This window comes from Onychostruthus taczanowskii, unplaced genomic scaffold, assembly GCF_017590055.1.
Source record: "Onychostruthus taczanowskii isolate IOZ18803 unplaced genomic scaffold, ASM1759005v1 scaffold57, whole genome shotgun sequence".
Classification (NCBI taxonomy): Eukaryota; Metazoa; Chordata; class Aves; order Passeriformes; family Passeridae; genus Onychostruthus; species Onychostruthus taczanowskii.
The window spans coordinates 543,421-568,465 of record NW_024503346.1 but is presented as its reverse complement, the minus strand read 5'-3'; the positions used below and the strand labels follow the sequence as shown (position 1 = coordinate 568,465).

Here is a 25,045-nt window from a genome sequence, read left to right as displayed (position 1 = left end):
GCTGTTGGTTAAGCCTGGTAGTCAGGTTTGGCCGGGTACATCCCCTTGTCACCCAGCCAGGTTCCCAAACGCCTCCACTGCCAATTCCCTGCCCTTCCCAGCTCTGCCGGGCACGTGCAGCCCAGGATCCTTCTGGCACCAGGGAGCTCAAAGCAAGCAGCAGGCTGAGAGTGCTTCCAAAAGACCCCGATTTCTTTTCCCTACAAGAGCTGATGCTGATGGAAATATTCCTTTTTCTTCCTGCCTTGCAGCGAACACCTACTTCTTCATGATGCAAGCCCAGGGCATCATGATCCGTGAGAACATGCGAACTATAGGAGCTCAGGTGTACGAGCAGGTGGTCCGCAGTGCCTATGCCAAGAGGAACAGCAGTGTCAACGACTCAGGTATTTCTTGAATAACTGTCATTTTGATCCGAGCTCCCATTCTCATTGAAAATTAAGTTGAAGGCTTTCATTTATACTGGTAAATGCAGGGTGGAATCTTTGGTTAATTGTCTGCAGTTTTTATTTTTATATATAAAGATATATATGTAACATAAAAATACCCTATATATATAGAAATACTGTCAAAATATAAAAATTATATGTATTTATTTATATATGTAAAAAGTTCAAATGCTTCTAACTTGTATAAGGGGTGAAAATCTTGAAAGGTCTGAAGTGATGGGATTTGAGCTGAAAAACCTCTTTGCTTTCCAGGAATTCAACTTGTAGCTTCAACCAGTCTGAGGGTAAACACTTTGAAATTCAGTGCAAGGCTCAGGTTTCATATTTAAAAAATCCCTTCCCAGGCGTGCACCTGCGCAGAGCCCTGGCTCTGGGCACGTGGAGGAGCCTGTGCTCATAAGGGTCACTCTTCCTGTGCGAGTACAAGCAGAGATGCCTTGGCTGGAGATCTGCCACAAATAATCCACTGAACTCGGGGCAGTGTGTGGGGAGTGGAGATCTGCCACAAATAATCCACTGAACTCGGGACAGTGTGTGGGGAGTGGAGATCTGCCCCAAATAATCCACTGAACTCGGGGCAGCACACAGGGAGTGGAGATCTGCCACAAATAATCCACTGAACTCGGGGCAGCATGCATGGAGTGGAGATCTGCCACAAATAATCCACTGAACTCGGGGCAGCACACGGGGAGTGGAGATCTGCCCCAAATAATCCACTGAACTCGGGGCAGCACACGGGGAGTGGAGATCTGCCACAAATAATCCACTGAACTCGGGGCAGCATGCATGGAGTGGAGATCTGCCACAAATAATCCACTGAACTCGGGGCAGCACACAGGGAGTGGAGATCTGCCACAAATAATCCACTGAACTCGGGGCAGTGTGTGGGGAGTGGAGATCTGCCACAAATAATCCACTGAACTCGGGGCAGCACGCGGGGCGTGGAGCGTGGCTCGCCCTCCCGGGCTCCTCGCCATCCACACGCAGGAGCAGGTGGGGCTGTGCTGTGCTGTCAGTGTGTGCAGGGAGGCAGAGCTGCCCTGGCCGTGTGTGAGGCGTCGCTGCTGGGCTGGTGACACCCAGCCTGTCCCTTCCCTGCTGGCACGTCCCCACAGCCTCACGCCGGCGCTGTTGGCATCAGGCTGCCGTGGGGAGCTCGGCTCGGCTCCTCGCCCGCCGGGCTTCGGCAGCAGGGGCTGACAGAGTTTTACAAGGCAAGATCATTTTCTCATTAGCAGAAGCATGAGCCGTGTCCTCGCTGCCCAGCCTGCTGAGGTGCAGCCACCAGTTCAGCTGTGCCCTGGCTGGGGCTGGCACGGGAGGGGAATTATCGACTTAGGCAGCAGATGAGCACCCCGGCTCACCTCCCGTGCTGCACGAAGGCAGCCACCCGGGGCTATTTTGAGACTGGAAACATCAAGTAAAGCAGAGGCAGGGTGAGGAAGTGGCTGATCCCCTGAAGGGAGGAGGGTTAGGTGCTCCATTGCTGCTGCTTGAGGTGGTGAGAGCCTTCATCCTGCTGGGGCTCTGCCCTGGGGGCTTTAAGTGATCCAGGAACCTGTGTCCTCCTGCACACTGCTGACCACAGTGCCAGTGACACCAGTGCTGCTGCTGCCATATTGGGCCTTGCTTGAGCCTCGTACCAGTCCCAGCTGCACGGGCACCTGAGGACACGGTCCCTGCCCAGGAGCCCCAGCCACAAGAACAGTTTCAGCACACACAGGCACTGAGCACCGTCCTGGGGCCACCTTGCAGGCAGGTCAGAGTCTGGAAGGCGCTTGGTGCTCTGGCCATGAGGACTGCGTTAAGCCTGGTTCCTGGGGCCACCTTGCAGGCAGGTCAGAGTCTGGAAGGCGCTTCTGACCACGAGGACTGCATTAAGCCTGGGGTCAGAACCTGACAGATTTTGGGTGCCTGGGTGGGTGTCACTGCCTGGGGAGTGCATTGTCCCCACGCCGCTGTGGCAGCGTGTGACAGCTGCGAGAGGAAACCCAGCAAAAGGCAGCCCTTGGTGCAAAGCAGAGCAGTTGATCTTCACTGTGGGCAGGGACCTGGGCTGAGTGCTGCGGGTGTGCTCAGGCAATGGGAGTTTACAGGGAAAATTGCTTTTGGAAATTTGGAACAGTATCAAGCATCCAAAATAACATCTAACCTACTTGAAAAGCCCTTAGGTTCTGTGTACAGCCCATCTTGAGTTTTGAGATAGTTTGGATACTGTTAACTTGAGTGAATAAACAACGTTACTGACATGATGTTACACACCAGCACCGCACAGCAAACGGCTCGTTGGGGTGGAAAACCTTCCAAAATCTCCAGCTGCAGGTGCTGCCCGGGAGCTTAAAGGAGGTGGGGGGTGGGAGGTGCTGGGCCCTGCTGGAGCTCGGGGCTCCTCTGCTCTTGCACGCAGCAGAGGGAAGTCTGTGTGTAACCTGATAGTTTTTATTGGTCATTGAGGAGGATCCAGGCAGGATTGCCCTGTGCAGGATACTGCACTGGCAGTCCTAGCTGGCATTGGGACTTGCCTCTCTCCTGTTGGGAAAGGAGCTGCTGGAGGAGCACATCCCCTCTTGCTGTGCCAGGGCCCTTCAGGGACAAGGCACTGGTAGCTTTTCCTTTCAAGAGCCATGTGCTCCTTTGTGATTTCTAAAGGCAGTGCTCAAAATTCCTCCTTTGGCCAGAAAATGCAAAGGTTTCTCTGACGTGATGCTAAGGGCTTCTGCAGGCACCTGTCCCAGGATGGGGATGAGCACCCAGCTGGGTTGCAAGGCTAGAGCACGTTCCACTGGGGACACAGCCGTGCTGTTGGGGACATCCTCAGCTGTGGCTGACTTTGGAGTCTGCTCACAGTGGCCCGGGGAGGTGGCTGGAAATAACAGAGCTATAGCTCAGGTGAAAACTTCTCTTTTTTTTTTTTTTTTCCCCTCTTTTTTTTTTTTTTTCCCTCCAGATTATCCTCTTGATCTGAGCCACAATGACACCTTTCTGCAAGCCACAACGTTTCTTCCTGAAGACTTTACCTACTTCCCCAACAATACCTGTCCTGAGAGGCTCCCTTCTATGAGTGAGTAGCATCCTGTCGCCCTGTGCCCCTCTTCTGCTCCCCATGGAGGGCACACAGTGGCATTCCCAGTTTCCCCACCACTGCACCTTTCCCTGCCAGGCACCTAGGGATGAATGGGAGCACTGTTCAGAGCCAGCTCCCTCCTGGGGAATCATTGTTTACCCACCCTCAGGAATTAATCCCTGCTGTGTCGGAGGCATGTCTCCCCGCTGAAGTAGGAGCCCATTGCCTGGCAAACACAAACAAAAGAGGGATTGTGTGCTGGGAGCCGGTGAAAAGACTCTGCCAGCCCTTTTCCAGGGGCAGGGATGGCGGGGTGGCTCCCTTGTGCCTCGGCAGTGCTGCCAGCCCAGCCCCGAGCTGTGCCAGGGCTGCGGTGGGAGATGGGCTGGACCCCCCAGGGGAGCAGCTCAGGGAAATGCTTCCACCAAAGCTACCCTCAGCTGGAAAACTGGGCTTCTGAGGGCAAGTGCTTCCAAAGGGGGAGAATGCTCTCTGCTGAGGTGGGGCTTTAGTCTGCTGGAAACACGCAGGGAGGAGCAGAAGGTGCCCCCTGGCCTGGGGCTCTCATGGAGAGCTGCATCCAACAGCAGCCACAAAGGCTGGGGAGGCCAAGGTGCTACACCAGCAGCATTTCCTAACTGCTTTTGCTGGAGAAAGGGAGCTGAGTGCTGGGCATGGAGGACAGGGATGCAGCAGAGTGCTGCCCCAGCACCACAGCAGGTCCTCACCCCTCTCTTCTCCTTCTCTGCAGAGGGCCCCATTGATGTAAATATGAGCGAGATCTCCATGGAGGATATCCACCAGTTCTTCTCCAAAGACCCTTCCATCAAGCTGGGAGGGCACTGGAAGCCGAGCGACTGCCTGCCTCGCTGGAAGGTAACTGGGAGTGGGGAGCCCCGGGTCCTGCTCGTGGGGGCACGGGGACCCCTGTGTGCATGGAGCACCTCGGGCGTGCTGCACCTTCAGAGCAAGGATGGGAGGGAATGCAGTGCCCAGGGGGGAAATAATGGACTCAAGGGCTGCTTTAGTGTCCCCAGTGCTGGGCAGAGAGGACATGGGGGCGCTGCAAGTCTCCCTTCCTCTTGAGGTGACACGGAATTTTTCCAAAGCAACAATTCCTCAAAAAGTGAATGGGAAATCCCTGCTTTGGGAGTTGGAAGGGTCTCAGGCTCCTGTGCATGGGAGAGCTGAGAGTGCTTGGTTAGTGCTGCTCCTGCATCCCCACCCAGCCAGCCCTGCTCCCAGCCCGGGCTGGTGCAGTGAGGGCCCTGTGCTCTGCTCATCAGGTGGCGATCCTGATCCCATTCCGCAACCGATACGAGCACCTTCCCGTCCTCTTCAGACACCTCATTCCCATGCTGCAGCGGCAGCGTTTGCAGTTCGCCTTCTACGTCGTGGAGCAGGTGAGGGAGCGCGGGGCAGGCACCAGTGTCCCTCCAGGTCACACCTGAGGTGTGGGGCCGTGCTGCCATGCCTCAGGTGTCTGGCCAAAAGTGGCACAGCTAAGGGATTACTGGTGCCCAGAAATGACTGGTTTTGTATGGAAAACAGAAACTGGGGGTTTGTGTTGTTGTTTTGTTTTTTAAGTTCTGTTTAGTAGGAGTTATTTTTTAAAAAGGGTTTGGACCAGGTATTTGCAGTTCAGACAATGCTGCAGGTTTTTTGTATATCCCTGCAGCATTCCAGGCAGCATCCCCTAGGACAGGAATGGCCTGACCAGAGTTAGGCATTTCATGTAGAACATGACTGTCATTTCAGGTGTACCTGGACCTCTCACTTAAGCTGTTTGGCTTCATCTGCCCAGTAAATGTGCCTCCATATCTAGCTCCAGCTAAAACAGATTGATCAAAATCGGGCTTTTTTCAAGTGTCTGAGCAACAAGGCTTCAGCATCTTTGTTTTTACTCCTGCATTGTCAGTTGAATATTTCAGTGTTGGTTGATCTCACTGGTCTGCTCCAACACATGACTCCTTTCACGGTGCCAGTGTGGGAGCTGGTTGCCCTCTGCAGTTTTCTAGACAGGGCTGAGAACACACACAGAGCAAGAGCTGCAGGGGCTCCTCTTGAGAAGGAACTTTCTCCCTGCCAGGCTGGAAACCAACCCTTCAACCGTGCCATGCTCTTCAACGTTGGCTTTCGGGAAGCAATGAAGGACTTGGACTGGGACTGCCTCATCTTCCACGACGTGGACCACATACCAGAGAACGACCGTAACTATTATGGGTGTGGACAGATGCCCAGGCACTTTGCAGCCAAGCTGGATAAATACATGTACCTGTAAGCACTCTTCTTCCTTCCTGCTGGCACAACTGCTCAGGATCCAGTGTTAGATTTATTTATTTTTAATGCAGAGAAGGAGTCTGGGTTTTTTCTCGGGCTTTGTGCAAAGGGAGCACGAGAGGGAATGTCAGAGAGCATCCTCAGGGCTTGGGCTTTCCCACGGCAGGTGGGAGAGCCAGTGGGCTCTGCCCTGACCCTTCTCTCCTGCTCAGGCTCCCGTACAACGAGTTCTTCGGGGGGGTCAGTGGCCTGACTGTCGAGCAGTTCCAGAAGATCAACGGGTTCCCCAACGCCTTCTGGGGCTGGGGTGGCGAGGATGACGACCTCTGGAACAGGTACGGGCTCCGTGGGCCCGGGGGTGGTGGGTGAGCTGAGCTGGCACGTGCCCTGAGGGGACAGTGCCACCCTGGACATGGGCACGTGCCCTGAGGGGACAGTGCCACCCTGGGCACGTGCACGTGCCCTGAGGGGACAGTGCCATCCTGGACACGGGTGCTGTGCCCTGAGGGGACAGTGCCACCCTGGACACAGGCACGTGCCCTGAGGGGACAGTGCCACCCTGGACACGTGCTCTGAGGGGACAGTGGCACCCTGGGCACGTGCCCTGAGGGGACAGTGCCACCCTGGACACGGGCACGTGCTCTGAGGGGACAGTGCCACCCTGGACACAGGTGCTGGGCTCGCTGTGCTGCCTGCCCCGGGCTGCGCTGGCTCTGTGGGGCAGGGGCTGCTCCAGTCAGCACGGGCAGTGAGTGGGGGGCAGAGGAGGGCTGCCTGGGGGCTGCAGGCTCTGTGCAGGCTCTGTGCTCCTGGGGGCTGCAGTGTCTGTGCTCCTGGGGGCTGCAGGCTCTGTGCAGTGTCCCACACTGCTGCCTGGGGGCTGCAGGCTCTGTGCTCTGGGGGCTGCAGGCCCTGTGCAGTGTCCCACACTGCTCCTGGGGGCTGCAGGCTCTGTGCAGTGTCCCACACTGCTCCTGGGGGCCGCAGGCTCTGTGCACAGCGTGTCCCACGCCGCTGGCTGAGCGGGGCTCTGCTGTGCCGTGCCCGAGCCCGGGGCAGCAGGAGGTTTGTGTGGCTGCTCTGTGGGTGGGAAGGGAAGGCCGAGCCACAGCCAGAGCCCCAGGAGGTCTGACTGCAGCCCTGGAAGCACTGCCAGCACAGCAAACACAACGGGTGATTATTTTTTGTTTATTTTATTTTATTTCTCCCCTTTCTAATGCAGAGTACAGTATGCAGGCTACTCGGTGACTCGACCAGAAGGAGACACAGGGAAATACAAATCAATTCCCCACCATCATCGGGGAGAAGTGCAGTTCCTAGGAAGGCAAGTACATTTTTTAGCAATCCTAAAGCTTTTCACAAAGAGTCTTGTACCATGTAGGAGGTTCTCTGCAGCTGTTTGGGGGCAGTGACAGCCTGAACTCTGGAAGGAAGCTAACTGCAGGGAGATGGAGGCAGAGCCAGGATTCCTCCATCCCTGCATTTCGTACCCTTCATCCCTGCACGAGGCATCCTTGCTGTGTGGCTGCTCAGATGCCACCCAGAAGGGGGGATTTCAGCATGGCAGGCTGAGGGCTGTCCTTTATCTCCAGAGCAATGTACAGCAGTGGCCCTTGCTGGGTGTCAGAGAAGCTTTGATGTTTCCAGGAGAGCCTGAGCTCAGCCTGCAGGAGCACAGAGCAGGGCTGTCCTGCAGCGTGCTGCTAAAGCTTCAGGTGTCCCTGCAGCACTCACAAAGTCCAACAGCAACACCCTCTCCATTCTTGTTTCTGCTTCTTGGCCCCGAGCTGGGGTGGGTGTACAGAGCCCTGAACTCGGGGTTTGCTGTCTTGTGAGGCTGCAGACATCCATCAGGAGTGACAACTGTCCCCTGCACCAGGAGGACAAGTACTGTGTGAGCATTTTTCTCAGGATAAATCCTCCCTGGAGCTCTCCAGGAGGGCTCCAGCCCCTCTGTCCCAGAGCCAGGGCTGCTTCAGAGAGTGCCCAGCTTGACTGGTTGCTTTTGCCTGACGACCACAGTGGAATTTGAGTCTTCTGAAAACTGTGCAACAGAAAACCAGAGAAATACATCTTTCACAAACAACTTCAGAAATCAACACTTGTAGCTGAGCAGCTGCTGGACAAGCAGTGCAAGCTCTGGTCTGCAGAGGGGCTGTAGGCTGCTGCTGCAGAGATTTGAGCTGTCTGTTGGTCTTCTTTTGCAGAAGACTCGTTTTTGGGGGTGTTTCCATTTGGGTTTCCATCTTTAGCCCTGCTTTTCATTTTTCTGTTGGACAGAATGCAGCCAGTCAGAGATGCTTCTCTTACTAAACTCTTGAAAAAGAGAAGTTGCTTTTGGTTTGAAAAACCATATTTAGTCAAACCAGTGAAGCATGGCAGGCTGATAATGCCATGGGACTGAGCTCTGGTTCCTGGTACTTCCCTCTTTGTTCTCACCCAGCAGCTTCCCCTGCCTCATGGCACAGCCCTTCCCTGGTCCCTTCTCTGCCCCCAGGTCTTAGCCCAGCTCCCACTCGCCCTGGGCCCCCAGCACTGTGCTGAAGGGAGTCACAGTCCTGCTGAGATATTTCTGCCTATTTTCCCCTCATAACCCTCCTCCTTCTGTTTCCTCATGCTGCCTGTAAATGTGTTTGAAGCTGGTTTTGTGCACCAGCTGCAGTTTCCTTCCCCATACCACCATTCTGCTGGTTTTACTTCCTCGCCCCCATCCCTCAGACTGAAGCCATTTAGTTCTGTTCTTGTTCATGTCTGGTTTCATAGAAGTGGCAAGGACCACGTCCCCCCTCAGCTGCATCTCCAGGGTGGTGTGGGAGGTGGGCTTGGCAGGACCCCCAGGCTCAGCCCCCTCCTGGGAACCTGCAGGCTTTGGGCAGGTGCCACGGGTTATTTTGGCAGCTGAGTGCTTGCTGGTGGCACAGTGAGCATTTTGCCCTTTACCAAGGGATGGGCTTTTCTGGAGTTTTCTGCTATTTGCTAACACAGGGTATTTGAATGTGATGGTTGCCTTCTCTAAGGACTCAGTTGTTTTGTAGCTGCTCCTGGGCCTGGCCCTTTGAAAGGTGCTCTGGTGGCCCTGGCAGGAGTTTGCAGGTGCTGTGAGATCCGTGGAAGTGACTCTGGCCTCTGGTTCTCGTTGCACAGGTACGCCTTGCTGAGGAAGTCAAAAGAAAGGCAAGCCCTGGACGGCCTCAATAACTTGAACTACTTTCCAAACGTCACGTATGACGCCTTGTATAAGAACATCACTGTTAACCTGACACCGGAGCTGGCTCTGGTGACCGAATATTAAGAGCAGAAAATAACTTTGCTCTGCCCTCCACCAAGAAAGCACCACGCTAGACTTTCTTTTCCAAGGGTTATTGAGGACAAGCAACACTTTGTCTAATGAAGGATCACAGTATTTTGGAGAATGAGGCTGAAGGTGCACGCACAAATTGCCCTAGCTGTACCAATCCAGACCGATACCTGGGCAGCGAGCTCAGCAGTCTCTTTATTTTTTCTGCCACTTGCTTTCTGGGTTTCAGGACAACAGTTCGACCTGCTGCTCTCGTCTCCACATTCCTCCTCTAGCAATCTCTGGCACTGGGACTCTCCTCAGATGTGCTTTCTCCTCCGGGAAGCGGCTCAGCTGAGGGACTCTGGCTTCTTGACAGTGAACTTCGTGAGCAATTTGGTTGGCAACTGCCCTGGGGGGAGATCAGACGATTTCTGATGCCATTCTTCTATGTCTGTGCGGTTTTTTAAATGACCTGCTTGAAGTACATACAACAGAATCGCTTCTTAAAGAAGTGTAAGTGTAAATATGCTGTGTAAATCGCCCCTTTTTATTTTTCTCCTATGGTTCAAGTCCAAGTGAGAGGTTTACATGCAGTCACTCATTTTAGTCCTGAGTTCTGAGAACACTTGTGTGAGCATCACTGTACTTGTGCAAGGTGTTCCCTTTTAAGCCAGTGAGACTGCTCCCATGATTCCAGCTGGGCATGTGCAGAAATGTTTGTGGGCCAGAGCCCAGAACCTTCCAGTGCAGTGGGTGAGAAATAGAGCCGGGTCATCACTCATTCCAGAAACAGCAGGGCTGCCTTGTTCCAGGGAGGGTGAGGAAATGGGAATATTTATTACAAACCCTCCCTTTTCGGTCACTTCTGCAACGTGACGTGCAAATGAGTGGAAGGCAGTCCCGTGGCTGTGGCTCTGTGTCCCGCTGACAGCAGTGCCAAGGTCCCCGGGCTGGGATGGAGCCACTGCTCCCACCTGAGCCCTCCCTCTGGAACGTGCTGGAATGGTTCGGGAGGTTGGTTTCGTTTGTATTTGTCCTGTAAATCCAGGGGTGCTGTCGGAGGCCCCCCCTCGGTGCCTGGCAGCACTGGCATGGGCACAGCCGGTGGCACGGGGTCACAGCTCAGTGAGAGACATGAAGGACACGTGAAAATATGAGGACTGGGAGCCAGAGCTTGGTCTGACAGCCCATCATCTATCCAGTGTCATCCCTGCTTTCTTCACAGCCGCCGTGGGCAGGCTGGACTGCGGGCCCTGTCCCCACAAACACAGTCCAGCCCTTGCACAGCACTGACACCACCACTCTCACTGCACCTCTCTGGCTTAACAGCAAATACATTGGGTGTTGGTTTTGGTTTGTATTTCCACACAACAAGGGCGGGTACTTGACCTCCGAAGGACTTTAACTCTTTTCATTGCATTGTTTGCCTTCGGTTTCCTTAACTTCTCATGGTTTACACTGTTTCCTCAGTTCCGTGGACGTATGATCCCCATACGCGTCTGTGGTGGGTGTGACTGCCCAGGGCATTCCTAACCTGTATCCAGAAAACGTTAGTTTAGAAAACACAAGTTTTGTGTAGATCTTATCGGCCGGCATGAGAGGACAGCGAGCCTGCCCTTGAAGAGCGCTGATGAGTTTGTAACTAAGTTTTAAAGTCTCTGAACTTACATGTGCTTTAAACTGGCTTCCCGAGGGGATTCAGCCTGGTTATTTATAGGCAGAGGTGAGGATTTGCTTTTTCCGGCGCATACAGCAATAAAGACTTTTGCTTTGGAGTCTTGATCTGTAATTCACGTGGACCCTTTCCGGGTGTTGAACCCGCATTGCCCTGCCCCTCTTTTCTTTCACCCTGAGACCTTGCTAGGAACCTGTCTTTGTTTAATGGTGCTTCAAACAAGGAATGTATTTCAACTAGTCCCAGTTCACTACCCCGGAATCATGCATGTGTGTGTGAGTAAGTGTTGAACTCCCTCAGTCGGGATCCCCAGCCTTCCGTGTCCCTGACACCCGGCGCACCCGGTGTGGAACAAAAGCTGTTACCTCTGCTCAGAACTGCTCTCTGCGGCTGGCACAGAAGGGTCCATCCCCAGCAGCATCCCATCCTTCGTTCTAACCACGTTGAATTTTTTTTCTTTTTTTCCCCTTTTTTAAAATGTGGATTATCTGAAAATGTGCACTGTTAATCTTCTCGGCTATGTCAAATACTGTATAGTAAATGTAACTGTTAAAAACATACTGTCAAGCGCATGTGCTGTTATGGTGTAAGAATTCTTGTATTAAGGAGAACTTGTACATATTCTGGCAGCTGAAGTTCCACAAGGCCACTCGTTTGCCCCTTCCACGTCAGCGCCCTCAGTCAGCCCTGCTGGAGGGCGGGTCCTGTGCGATGCTGATTTGTTTTTTTTTTAAATGAGCCACGTGGGTTTTATTTGCAAAACTATTTCTTGACAGTCAATTCTTCGTAAAGCTCTGCTTCTCTAAGGGAGGTACTGTCTGAGCATCGGCCGCGCACTTCAGGCCCCTCACCATCAGAAGTGGCTTTAAACTCTCAAGCAGCTTTCCAACATCATGGCTTTTGAGCTTACTGTTATGTTTTTAAGAGGTGCCAGGGGGACGTTTTTGCACTGAAGATTAGTGTTTTACAACACACACACACTTCTCAGCAAAGCAATCCTTTGTGTCATTACATTTATTTACCCATGTGTTTGTACATTTTTGTATTTGTTAATTTATGAATGATTTTTTCAGTAAAAAATACATATCCAAGAACAGAGATTGCAGTGCTTTGCTTTTTTTTTTTTTTAAACAGGAGGCTGGGGTGTGCTTTTTTAGTAGGAGGTGAGGTCTGTAAGCCCAGAGGGGTAAGTGCCAATGAGAGTTTGAGTCACTAAGGGTGAGCCCTTGATGCTAAAAGCTGGTTAGAAATTTCTCATTAGGACTGGCCAGAAATAAATTGAGTGTGAGATGTGAACTCAAAACCCCAAACTCTTCCTGATGTGTTGGTGCTATGCCTTTTTTCCAAGCATCTGCTTCAGTGTAGTTCTAATGGAGGGGTTGGCTGCCTTGGGGTGTTAGGAAGGCACTTGGCTGAAGGTGGTGCAGGACCGGTGGTAATTGAATTTTTGAACAACAAACCCAGGCAGACAGACGAGCTTCCTTGCAGCAGCTTTAAAATATCTTTCTCCTGCTCTGCAGCATACAGGCATGCTAGAATAAATAGCTGGCAGCCCTGGGTTGCTCCAAGCCTTGCCTTTTTTTAGCTCTCCGTCTTCTGGGAAGCTTCCTCCCTCCCGCGGCGCTGGGCTGGAGCCCGGGGGTGCCAGGCTGCTGCCAGCCCCTGCCCAGGCGGGAGGCTGCGAGCCCGCGGGGCTCTGCAGTGCTGGAGCTGCTGCCCTGCCCGGGGACCCCCGGGCTCCGGGGGTACCCAGCTGCGGGGGTTCCTCTGCCCGTGTGACCCCACAGCGGCTGCGGGAGATGGATGCCCCTGGGAAGGCTGGGGTTGCGCCTATGCGGGAAGAGCGAGAAGGGCAGGGAAGCCCGAGTCCCAGGGATGCCTGGGACCCCCTCGCTGGGGCCAGCAACAAACACAGGAGCGGGGGGCAGAGCCCCTTTTGGGTGGGCTGTGCCTCGGGAAGGGCACGGCACGGCACGGGCACCGAGCCTCGCCTCCCTGGGGAGCAGCCCCCGCTGCAGGGGAGAGCGTTCCTGCCGGGCTGGGAGCAGCTCAGCCTTCTGCGCTGCAGCATCCCAGCTCTGCAGCGTGTGAAAAACCCCAACCCCACAGAAAACCCACCGCCGAAGAGGGGGCTTCTCCCTCTTCCCTGCTGTTCTCCCATGGTCGGTACTGACAGCAGCAGAAAGGGGACACCAGTAACTCACCTGGTGCCACCTGGGTGGCGCGGGAGCACACGCTGCCCCGTGGGCAGCCTCGGCTGGTCCCTTACCCCGCTGGCGGGGATGCTGAAGGGCCACGGTGTCCGAGCCGAGCTGCTCAGCCGGGGAGAGCCGCGGGCTGCCCGGACACACGGCTGGGAATGCTCTCCGTGGAGCCGCAGGGACAGCCCGAAGGCCGCGGATGCGGTGGCACGTTCGGGACTCTTGTGCAACCACCCGCGTGGCTGGGGCCACCCGCTCCCCTGCAGGGCAGGTCTGGTGGCCTTAAAGCCACCTGGGGACAGGTGCCTTGCTCCGGGGCCAGCGGGAGCCGCGGCAGAGCCGCCCGCAGGACCAGGCCACTCCGGTGCCCGCTCAGTCTCGGCCGGTGCCGGGGGCAGTGCCGGCAGCCCGCGGCCTCGGCCGTGCTGCAGTTCGCGTTTTGCACGGGACGGGCCGGACACCCGGCTGGGGCGTGATGCAGCCGGGAAACCCTCCCGGGCATCCAGGCGTGCGCCTCGCCGCCCTCACCCCAGCGCTGCTGCCCTCGGCGGCACTGGAGCAGCTAATGGCATTACAGCGGCGACGGCCCCCCGGTCACCCCGGGGACCTGCGTGGCAGGTATTGATAATCTGTGGTTATCAATAGCCGCCTCCAGCACAGGGCTCAGGGCTCATCCCTGAGCCTGAGCGCAGCCCTGCCCCTGACAAAGCACATTCATTCATAATTCAGAGCCACTGCTGCGGCTGGAAACCTTTCCCAGGTGACTGAGCCGAGGAGCCTGGAGACGGCCGGGCCCAGCAGGCAGGGCTAGGGCGCACAGCGGCGACAAGGATGCCGTGTTCACGGAGCTCGCTCCCGTGGGGCCCGAGAGCCCGTGTCGGGCGGCGAAGGAGCCACGGCCGGGCAGGGCCCGGCGGCACCGGGCGCGGAGGGAGCTCGGGCTGTGCCCGGGGCCAGCGGGGCAGCTCCCCGAGCACAGCCCCCTTCGCTCCGGGAGCCCCTGCCAAGCTCTGGCCCCGGCCTGCCGAGGCGTTCGGTGCCCGATGCGAGCCCCGGGCCCACAGCCGCAGCCGCCTCAGCTCAATACGGCAGCCGGGCTGGAGGCTCGCTGCGACCGAACCGGGGCTCGGCAGCGGGGCCGGGCTGGGCCGGGCTGCTGGGCCGGGCTGCTGGGCCGGGCTGGGCCGGGCTGGGCCGGGCTTTGGGGCTGGGCTGGGCTTTGGGGCCGGGCTGGGCCGGGCTTTGGGGCCGGGCTGGGCCGGGCTTTGGGGCCGGGCCGGGCACATGGCGCTCCCACAGCGATCTCTGGCGGCGCCGGGAGGAGCGGCCCCGGCCCCGGCCCGGCTGCGGGGCTGCCACGCGTGTCCGTGCCCGTGTCCCGTGTCCGTGTCCGTGTCTCGTGTCCGTGTCCCGTGTCCGTGTCCGTGTCCCGTGTCCGTGTCCGTGTCCGTGTCCCCTGTCCGTGTCCGTGTCCGTGTCCGTGCCCCTGCCTGTGCCCGTGTCCGTGTCCGTGTCCGTGTCCGTGTCCGTGTCCGTGCCCGTGCCCGTGCCCATGTCCCCTGTGCCCTGTCCCCGTGTCCCGTGTCCCTGTATCCCCGTGGTGTCCCCGCCGACACACGGCACCACCGGCCCTCTCCTGGAGAACACGGAATTTCTCCCTGCTTGGGGTCCAGCTCTTCCCGGAGGGGAGGAACCCCGGTTTTTCAGAGATACCGAGTGCCGAGGGAAAGCGAAGCCCCCGTGTGCCCAGGGGAAGCAGCTGGGGGCTCCCTGGCAGCCTTGTGACACCACCTCAGTCCCCTGGGTGAGCTAGCCCTGCTCTCAGAGCTGTCACCCCCTGCCAGGAGGAAACCTTTGTAACTGGTTTCCAGCTGTTGAATTCGCCTGCCCAGTAAAGATCCCCCTCCTCACTGCCCCTTCACAGAGCAGGTCTGGGTCTGCTGAGGATTTTCTTGCCCCCTGATCAAACCAGGCAAAGTTCTGAGCTGCAGAGAGCTCAGATCTGTCCTGAGATTCAAAAATTGTGTTTTATGTTTGTGCAATTTTACCCTTCTGTTTAGTCCTTTTCTCTGTTATTATTTGTCAACATTTTTCTTCTTTTAAACAGTGTCACAGCTTTGTTTTAAAGGAAAAAAGGTAGGGGTTTTGGTTTTTTTTTTTTTTTTTAAGCTTGAACATTTTTGAGCTCCCCTATTTTCCTTCCCTGCCTGTGGCCCAAAAGCCAGGTGTTGGACTGCACAGAAGGAGGCTGGGATGTAAGCTGGGACAAGCTGGGAAGGCATTTGGAAAAGGAGACAGGTGTTTCTGCACATCCCACGACTCTATCTTTAGAGTTTTTTTCCACAGTGGGAAGTTTGTTGGGAGTTATGTGTCTCAGAAAATCAAGGTGTCTTGAAGGCTTAAGTCACTCATCCCTGCTCCCAAGCCCTGTGCAAGGCAGTGGCAGCAGCTGCTCCCCTGGAAGCATCTCCCGTGTCCCACCAGCTGTGGTTTAGGATGTGGTGAATTTTCAGACTTGGTCCTGCAGACCTTTCAAGCTCTGCCTCCTCCTGAGACTCTGCAGCCCGTGTTTGTCTCCCATGCCCACGAGCAATGTCTGCCTGTGGTTTGTGCTGTCGGATTCCCGCTGCCCTCGTGGATCTGCCATGTGGGAGCTGGACGATGTGGACCAGTTTCTTTGGGTTTTTCATGTTCTTATTTGGTAAACTTGGGTTCGCGTTCTGGGAAACTCATCCCAGTGCTCCACACGGCCTGTGGATATAAATCTGCTCTGAACTCATGCTTCTTGCCAACATTTTTCAAACCAGATACCGAACAAGAGAGGGTTTTAGTTAACATAAACCAGAGGCAATTTATGATGACAAAGTATTGCAAAATGTGTGAGGGAAGAGACAAGCTGCTGAAATGTTTGGCTGAAGCGAAGAAGTGGAATGTTTTTCTTTGTTGGGTGGCGTCGGGCAGGGTGAGGGGGCTGCACATCCCCTCTGCCTCTGCGAGCGGGACCCTCGCCGCCCAGCCCCCGGCTTCTGACGCTCAGCTGCTGTTTTGCTGCTGGGTTTGGGGTTTGTTCTCTTCTCCTGAGGGGCATCCAGCCCTGCAGAGCCCCGCTGTGGCCGCGGCAGCCCCTGCCTGCTGCAGCTCGGCAGGCTGCGAGCTCTCTCTGAGCCCTGCATTCCTGGCTGCTTTCCCCAAGCCCAAGGACAATGGTTCCTCCTGCTGGGACTGGAGGGAGTTGGGCTCGGAGGAGGACTTGATGGAGCTCGGGTTCTGATGGGGAGCTCGGCTCTCAGACATCGCAGGCTTTGAGATTAGCGTGGTCTAACACACGCAGATATTTTAAACGTTCTCTGCTGTTTTAGAGAAGCGGAGCAGCGTGTGGGTTAACGGGGAAGCCTCTCCCGTTCCGGGTGGGAATTGGCCTTTTCCCCCTGCTCCTTCCTGCCCCCGAGCTGGCTCCCGGGCAGAGCCCGGCGTGGCAATAGGTGGCACTGCTGGCACTGGAGCCGAGGGGCGCCCGCTCCGCCCGCGCTGCTGCGCCAGCTCAGCATCCTCCCCGGGCAAGCCTGCTGCAAGCCGGCTGCAGAGGGACCTCGTGTCCGCGCCTGAATTCGGGCTCCTCTTTGCACGCAGGGAGAAGGAAGCGTCTCTGGAAAGTTCCATCTGAAAAGCCAGGGCAGCGAAGCGGCTGGGAGGCACCCTCGGGATCTGCTGCTCAGGGCTGGGGCTCCCGGGGCACCGTCCTTGCCTGGGGCAGACCCACAAACCAGCTGGGACTCTCCACCGAGCCAGAGATCTGGCAAAGGAGGGAGAGGACGGTTGCCTGCAGGGTTATTAGCAAGGAAGCAACTGAACCCTTTGGAATAACCTGCACTCTGGTTGTCCAGCCTCAAAGCATCCCTGTTTGCTGGGGAGAGCCTGCTTGAGACTGCTGCTGGGCCAGCTGAGTCTGCCTGGCTCTGGCTCTCCAGCACTTCATTCTCCGAGCTTGGCCTCAGCAAATGCTTCTCCCCAGGGCTGCAGAGGGGGTGAACACACGCTCCCATCACAAGGCAGACTTCCTCGCTTGTTTGCAGCCCTGAGGTTTGCTGGGTGTGATCTAGAGAGAGATAAGAGCTGCTTTATTCTCTCTGATGCATGACCAAGCCAGCTTGTTTCCAATATGAATGATTAAAGACCCACGTGCATTTGTAATGACCATATTCTAATTAAAAAGCAACCCCCTCTTCGAAAATTTGGGCAGCTATAGTGGCATCGTGCTAACCAAAAAAATAATTAATTATTTATATGAACTGCTCTGGCCTTTAAATTACTTGGGTTTAATGTACTGCAAAGGCACTTGTATCAATAACAGGGCTATTTTGCTTCCACTTAATCATCACAATTTTATTTATTTATTTATTTATTTATTACCAAGAACAAAAATACCCAAGCTGGTCCATCTGATACCTTGCTGCACCGCTGCTGGCTGCCTTTCCTCCCGGCCTTACACTGCAGTAGCTGTGGGTTTGCTGTAGAGAGGCTCTGCCACAGCCCCTGGGGGCCTTGGAGCCTTGTGTGCACCAGGATGTGGCTTCCATCACCCCTGCATTTGTCACCAGGGTGGTGTCACTGACCCCTGGGCTGCCCTGGGGGCTCTGCTCACTCCAGCTGCTCACCTCTGAACAGCTCCGGGTCCTTTCGGGTTTATTTTTAGGGTAATGTAGGCCTTGTGTTTTTCTGGCTTCTCCTGTTTCTCTAAAGTTTCCTCCAGCCGTGGCAGCAGTTCAAGGTGAGCTGGAAGGAGTGACTGAGGCAGAGGACACGCTGCAAAGCTGGATGATGCAGAGGCTCTGGGCTGGTGCTCCTCTTCTGCCTCTTTTGCTCACCAGCAACTCTTCTTTTTCTCTTTTTTTTTCCAATTATCAATTTTTATTTATTTTTTTAAATATTTGCCATTCAAACCAGCTGGGATCCAAGCTGCCCTGCTGCCCAGCAGCCACCCCTCTGGGCCTGGCTGGCATTACTGTGCTGTTGATTCCAGAACAGACAGGACTGTCTAGCAGAAGCAGCTTTGGAAACGAGGCACTGATGGGCTGCAGGAAGCTGTTGTTGCATGGCTGCCATTTCTAAGAGCGGGGTCAATAGATTAATAACAGGATTTGCTGGTTAAAGGTAAAGGAGAATCACTGGGAAGAAGTGGAGCAGAGACCCCTTGAGTGCCACTGCTGGGACACTGAGCTCCCAGGCTGGCGTGGCCAGGCTGAGAACTGCTGAGTGTGTGACAAGAGGTGGGCCCAGGGGACACTGCAAGCCTTAGGTACCTTCTGAAACACCAGCCCTAACTCTGGGCACTGCAGCCAGGATGACTGCACTGCTCCAGGGTGTGTAATGGCAATGCACACGTGGGGCTCTCACGGAGCAATCACAGCGTGGCAGGAAGGGAGATGGAGATGCACCCTGATCCATCCTCCTGCACCAAGCCAGGATCAATATGTCTAGACCATCCTGACAGGTGCTTAAGGATCTTTTTCTTGAAAGCCCTAATGGTGTCTCCACTCCCTATTCTCCTTGGGCACACTACCCCAGGACTTTACCCTTTTTTCCCCAACAGCCATCCTAATTCTCCCATCCTACTATATTTTGTCCAGTTCCCAGCAGACGAGGAACACAAACCACGGCTCTCTTCCACAGAGGACTTTTATGAGCAGAAAACTGTTACCCCATCTCTGCCTTCTGTTTCCATGAGTTGACCATTTCCCTCCACCTCTGCTCAGAGGCTGTTCTCCAGGTCTCTGGTCACTCCTTTGCTGCCCTCTGGGCTCTCGCCAGTTGGGGCCTGACTTCCTTGATGAGCAGTGCCCAAACTTGGCCGCAGGACTCCAGCCGAGGCTGTGGCAGCAGGGCATGTGTCTCACACACAGCTTTTCTGTTTATGAATTCCAGCATGATAGCTGCAAAAAAAAAAAAAAAAAAAAAAAAAAAAGCAAACAATGTCCTGGTAGCCCTCGAGATTTGGACATGGTGGAGACGAGGACCATATAAGTACACAGACGGATGTGTGGATGAAATGCAGACTTTCACCAGCCCGGCGAAGGGAAGCGAGCGTGGTGACCGCTGTGTGTGAGCCGGGGTGTCCTGCTGAGCCGGGGAGCAGGGCCATTCCCAGCCCAGGACACACCAGCAGCCCTGTGGCTGTCCCTGGGGACGCACCAGCCGGGTTTGCCGTGCCGGGGGCTGCCGGAGAGGGGCTGAGCCTCCCTGCCGCTGGAGCTGGTTTGGCGCTGCATCCGCAGGCGCTCATTAAAGCACTCTCGCTTCCACTCCCGAAGGGAAAGGCTCTCTGCGAGAAGATGAGTTGCACATTTTCCCCCTCCCCTTCAGCCCAAGCTGCTGCGTGATGCAAAGTTGGGCTCTGCAGAGGATGGCAGCGAGGCGTCGAGGAGCCCGCGGTGGTGGCTGGAATTCCTGTTGCCATAACAACCCAGTGCAGCCCTTAAAAATAGAGCCGGTTTTACCCCAGAGCCCCGATCTGTCCTTCCTTCTGCAGCTCAGAGCAGGCTTTGCTCCCTCCGTGCTGCCACCTGTGGAACCCCAAAGGTCGGAGATGGGGGCACCCCCCCAGCAGCGTGGGGTGTGTGGGCTCGGGAGACCCCTGCCCGCGATCTGGGGGCTCTGTTCCAGCCACAGCTTTGGCGTGTGGGGCCCAAATTCTGCCCTGGCCCAGTGAACATCCTCGGGGAGGCAGAATTGAAAGGAGAGATCCCCTGGAGGAGGGAGAAGATTTAACTGCTGGAGCAGCCTGCTGTGGGGTGGGAGGGTCCCGAGTGCAGCGGGGCACAGGGCAGCTCTCCTGGCAGGGATGTCCCAAATCCAGCCCAGGGATGCCCCAAATCCAGCCCCAGGATGTCCCAAATCCAGCCCAGGGATGATCCCAAATCCAGCCCAGGGATGATCCCAAATCCAGCCCAGGGATGGTCCCAAATCCAGCCCAGAGATATCCCAAATCCAGCCCAGAGATGTCCCAAATCCATCCCAGGGATGTCCCAAATCCAGCCCAGGGATGGCCCCAAATCCAGCCCAGGGATAGTCCCAAATCCAGCCCAGGGATGGTCCCAAATCCATCCCAGGGATGGTCCCAAATCCATCCCAGGGATGGTCCCAAATCCAGCCCAGGGATGTCCCAAATCCAGCCCAGGGATGGTCCCAAATCCAGCCCAGGGATGGTCCAAAATCCAGCCCAGGGGTGTCCCTGTTCCAGCCCAGGGATGTCCCAAATCCAGCCCAGGGATGGTCCCAAATCCAGCCCAGGGGTGTCCCTGTTCCAGCCCAGGGATGTCCCAAATCCAGCCCAGGGATGGTCCCAAATCCAGCCCTGGGATGTCCCAAATCCAGCCCAGGGATGGTCCCAAATCCAGCCCTGGGATGTCCCAAATCCAGCCCAGGGATGGTCCCAAATCCAGCCCAGGGGTGTCCCTGTTCCAGCCCAGGGATGTCCCAAATCCAGCCCAGGGATGGTCCCAAATCCAGCCCTGGGATGTCCCAAATCCAGCCCAGGGATGGTCCCAAATCCAGCCCTGGGATGTCCCAAATCCACCAAATCCGGCCCATGGATGTATCAAAATCCAGCGCATGGATGGTCCCAAATCCATCCCAGGGAGGGTCCCAAATCCATCCCAGGGATGGTCCCAAATCCAGCCCAGGGATGTCCCAAATCCAGCCCAGGGATGGTCCCAAATCCAGCCCAGGGATGGTCCAAAATCCAGCCCAGGGATGGTCCCAAATCCAGCCCAGGGATGGTCCAAATCCAGCCCAGGAATGTCCCAAATCCAGCCCAGGGATGATCCCAAATCCAGCCCAGGGATGTCCCAAATCCAGCCCAGCGATGGTCCCAAATCCAGCCCAGGGGCGTCCCTGTTCCAGCCCAGGGATGTCCCCAATCCAGCCCAGGGATGGTCCCAAATCCAGCCCAGGGGTGTCCCTGTTCCAGCCCAGGGATGTCCCAAATCCAGCCCAGGGATGGTCCCAAATCCATCCCAGGAATGGTCCCAAATCCATCCCAGGGATGATCCCAAATCCAGCCCAGGGATGTCCCAAATCCAGCCCAAGCCTGAGAGAAAGGCCATCACGTGGAAAATTTACTGTGTGCCTTTGATATCTCCAGAGCATGATTTCACTGCAAAACCATCTGTCATGTTTATGTTTATTGCCCAGCAAATTGTGTAGATGCTTTTAGAAGTTCTTGTTTATCTATTTAATTAAAAATTGGGTTTTAAACCATGGATCAGGAGGAGCCCTAAACTGCAGGAATTATTTATTGGTGCAATACAGTGGGAGATCTCCCAGAATCCTGGCTCTACTCTGTTGGTTTCATGATGGTGGTGTAGCTGAAGTAATTTAATTCTGTTAGTTTGTAAGAAGGATACTTGGATTGCAAGACAAAGCTGCTGGTTGGTATGAAAAGCTAAAATTAAGGTTTTCCCATAAAATCCTAATTCCTCCCCCTTGTTAATCTACAGAGAAGTGCAACCTGCAAATGTCAGATGAAACCTTTATTCTTTACCATCTCCAATAACATCTTATCCCTCTAATATTGTGTAATTTTCTCCTGGTTGAGTCACTGAAAGTAGCTAACGTTCCTGAAATGGTCTTTCATTCCTTCCAGAGACCAACAAATGGTGGAAAATTCCAACCTGAGCGTTTTTAGCTTTGGCAGAGGCACAAGTAACAGAATACAGATCACCCTGGGCAGGTCAGGCAGGTGCCCCCAGTGCAGCAATAGGAGCAGCTCTTCTGCACCGACTCCTTCATCCCCCCACAGGCATTTTCCTTCTCTTGACCTCTTCTGAACCAGATTTGAAAGACATTAGTTTGTAAATCTTGGGGTTTGAGAAGGAAAGGTGCCACTTTGGGATATCACAGCCCCAAAAAGGCATTGGGGTTCAATATCAATCGAGCATTGAGTAAAACAGCAAGGACTTGCTTTCCATCCCCTGGCTGTCATCTCCCACCTCTCTCTCTCTTGAGAACTGTTGCCTTTTCACCCAGCCAATGCACTGACCTGGGTGGTGAATTGGGAGAATTTGCAGTCCAGCTGCCCTTGTTTACATCAGTTTTGTACCTTGGGAGTTTGAGGCTGTGTCTGAGGCTCTGGGGGGGCTGTGTGTGCTCTGCAGTCATTCCCAGGAGCTGAGCACTGGGGATGTGCCCATGATGGAGTTGAACTCACCCTGGAGATGTGTTTCAAGGGAAAACGACTGTCAAAATCTAAGGGCTGCAGTTACCTTTGCACATGGATCCGTTCCAGTGGCACAGAGGCCCTGAGGACTGGGGTCCCTGCTGTGGTTATGGGGGGCACAGGGGCATCCTGCAGGGCCCAGCTGGCAGGTTCTCTCCTCGGGCTGCAGCTCTCCAGCTGCCCGGGGCTGACACAGCCTCCTGCTCTCGGGGGGACAGGGGCTCCTTCAGGACCCAGGAACACTCCCTTCAAACCTGGAGACTGTCAGCAGGCTGAAGGATTTGTTTGTATCCACAAAGTCACCCCCCTGAATGTACTTTAGTCCATATTAGGGCTGGAGCATCACATTTCTCCTGATCAAGCAAATGATTGGGAGGTTTGGTTTCAAATTGCACTGCAAAGACTTGTAAAGCAAACCACTGAAGCTCCTGGGTGGCTCCCCAGACAATGCTGCTTGTTTGTGCTTGTTCCTATCCTAATTAAACTTTTTCCACAGAGAAACTCTAGTTTTAGTCATTTTTTTCCCCAAAATTGAACTGTTCATTTTTGGTTTACTAAATTGAAATCCACAAAGACAGATGCTTTAAGAACAGACACTGAGACCTGTTGTTCACGTTGTTGAGTCTGACTTTGTACAATGCATCTTCACTGAATTCCCTTGTCTGCAGGAGCTCTGGGGGCTCTTAGCTGCTTTGAGTGCAAAAGCAGCTGCTGGGACCGTGGGCATTCACTCCCAGAGCTGGCACAGTGCCTGAAGCTCAGCCCCTGAGGCTCCCCCAGCCCACACCAGCCTCCACACTGCTGCCATCCAGCTCCCTTCCTCCTCCCCTCTGGAAGTGGGAATGGCTTGTGCAGCCGCGTGTAGCACCCCAAAAGTCAGTTCACATCTTAGCAGGACTTTTACTGCACAAAGTCGAAAACCACCCCTGCAGGACCAATAGCTTCAGGATAGGAGGAAATTGTAGCTGCTTTATGGAGCCTAAGGTCTCCTGGGATGGAACTCGTGCTGGCTGGCTGATCAGAAGAGCTGATTGCTGCGTGGCTTCCTCTGCCCCCTGCCCAGCCCTTCCCCAGTCAGAGGGGTGGGTGGGCAGGGGTGAGCTGGCAGGGCAGGGCTGGGCTGGGCAGGGCAAGGGTGGGCAGGGCACTGAGCCTGGCTGGGCTGGGGACTGAGCCTGGCTGAGCTGGGGACTGAGCTTGGCTGGGCTGAACCTGGCTGGGCAGGGCATTGAGCCTGGCTGGGCTGGGCTGGGCACTGAGCCTGGCTGGGCTGAACACTGAGCCTCGCTGGGCTGAACACTGAGCCTCGCTGGGCTGAACACTGAGCCTCGCTGGGCTGAACACTGAGCCTCGCTGGGCTGAACACTGAGCCTCGCTGGGCTGAACACTGAGCCTCGCTGGGCTGAACACTGAGCCTCGCTGGGCTGAACACTGAGCCTCGCTGGGCTGAGCTGGGCACTGAGCCTGGCTGGGTTGGGGACTGAGCCTGGCTGGGCTGAGCACTGAGCCTGGCTGGGCTGAGCATTGAGCCTGGCTGGGCTGGGCACTGAGCTTGGCTGGGCTGGGCTGAGCATTGAGCCTGGCTGGGCTGAGCACTGAGCCTGGCTGGGCTGGGGACTGAGCCTGGCTGGGCTGGGGACTGAGCCTGGCTGGGCTGAGCACTGAGCCTGGCTGGGCTGAACACTGAGCCTGGCTGGGCTGAGCACTGAGCCTGGCTGGGCTGAGCCTGGCTGCCCTGCTGTGGGTGCCACCAGCCCGGCTGGGCTGGGGACTGAGCCTGGCTGAGCTGGGGACTGAGCCTGGCTGGGCTGAGCCTGGCTGCCCTGCTGTGGGTGCCACCTCCCCTGCAGGGCCCTGGGAGCCTTCCTGAGCTGGCCCAGAAAAAAGGGCTGCTTTTTTTTCTGAAAGGGCTGAAACTTTTTTCAAGGTCTGCCTATTTTCTACCAGTTTCCCATAAAAGATGAGCCAGAAAAAGCTTAACCTGTTGGAAACTCCCATCAGCTTGATTCTCACCAACATGTGCAGCTCTCATGAAAGCTTCTCCCACTGGTGGCAACAGCCCCTGTCAGTGGTAACAGGGTCAAGGCAAACAGTCTTGGACTAATGGACATTTCTTCAGATTTAAAGTACATTTAGCTGCTCGTTCATCCCCCATCACATGGTGCCCATCTCTCAGGCTGAAAGGGAATATTATGGTACTTTCTTCCCGGGAGCCATGGGAGACTGCTCTCTGACTGCATATCCACTTTTAGGATCCACATATGCAAGAGCAGAGCAATTCTTGTTCTCATTATCCTCAGGAAACTCTCTGCGCTCCAGGACATTCAACTGATGGCATTTTTCCAGCCTTAGACCACGAAGCAGATTTTGTCTGCGGCCGAGTTCAGTGTTTGCTTTGCTTTGCTGAGCCCTCAGTGTTTGTTAAAGAGGAGCTGGGCAGGCCATGGGCCAGGGGTGGAAATCAGGGCAGTGGGACAGGAGTCAATCCCAGCAGGAACACGTTCAGGTCACAGCTCCCTTACTGCCACCTCCCCACCTCAGGGAGCTGCTCCAGGTTCAGGTGGAAGCCCTTTGGGAGGGGACCTGACTCCCCTGGCCCTGCTGTGGAGACTGTGAGAGCAGGCAGGGCCTCCTGCCCATGAATTCCTGGGAATGCTGCTGCCCCCAGGCTCTGGACCCTGGCTCTCCCAAGCGTTGTTGATAGGTAGGAGAAAATTCCTCAGATCCTTTTGCAAGTTCCCAAGCAGATGGGTGACAGGGACAAATCAACCCACTGGGGGCTTTTCATTCCTCAAGCAGCAGAAATATGGTTTTTTTCCTTCCCAGTCTGTATTTTTCGGAACTCTGTATTTTTCCTTCCCAAAGCAATTGTATTTGGTCTC

The 25,045-nt window shown here is 55.4% G+C and overlaps 1 protein-coding gene across 1 annotated transcript in view; it reads left to right on the top strand.

The window, feature by feature from the left end:
• Positions 1 to 11,839, top strand: part of B4GALT5 (beta-1,4-galactosyltransferase 5) — a 34,688-nt gene extending 22,849 nt beyond the window's left edge. Inside the window, exons 2-9 of the mRNA XM_041417887.1 lie at positions 252 to 386; positions 3,397 to 3,510; positions 4,265 to 4,389; positions 4,800 to 4,916; positions 5,603 to 5,790; positions 6,006 to 6,128; positions 7,016 to 7,117; positions 8,938 to 11,839. Of these exons, the coding sequence (XP_041273821.1) occupies positions 252 to 386; positions 3,397 to 3,510; positions 4,265 to 4,389; positions 4,800 to 4,916; positions 5,603 to 5,790; positions 6,006 to 6,128; positions 7,016 to 7,117; positions 8,938 to 9,085 (1,052 nt within the window). The 3' untranslated portion in view covers positions 9,086 to 11,839. The remainder of the gene's footprint in view (positions 1 to 251; positions 387 to 3,396; positions 3,511 to 4,264; positions 4,390 to 4,799; positions 4,917 to 5,602; positions 5,791 to 6,005; positions 6,129 to 7,015; positions 7,118 to 8,937) is intronic.
• Positions 11,840 to 25,045: the final 13,206 nt, after the last annotated feature.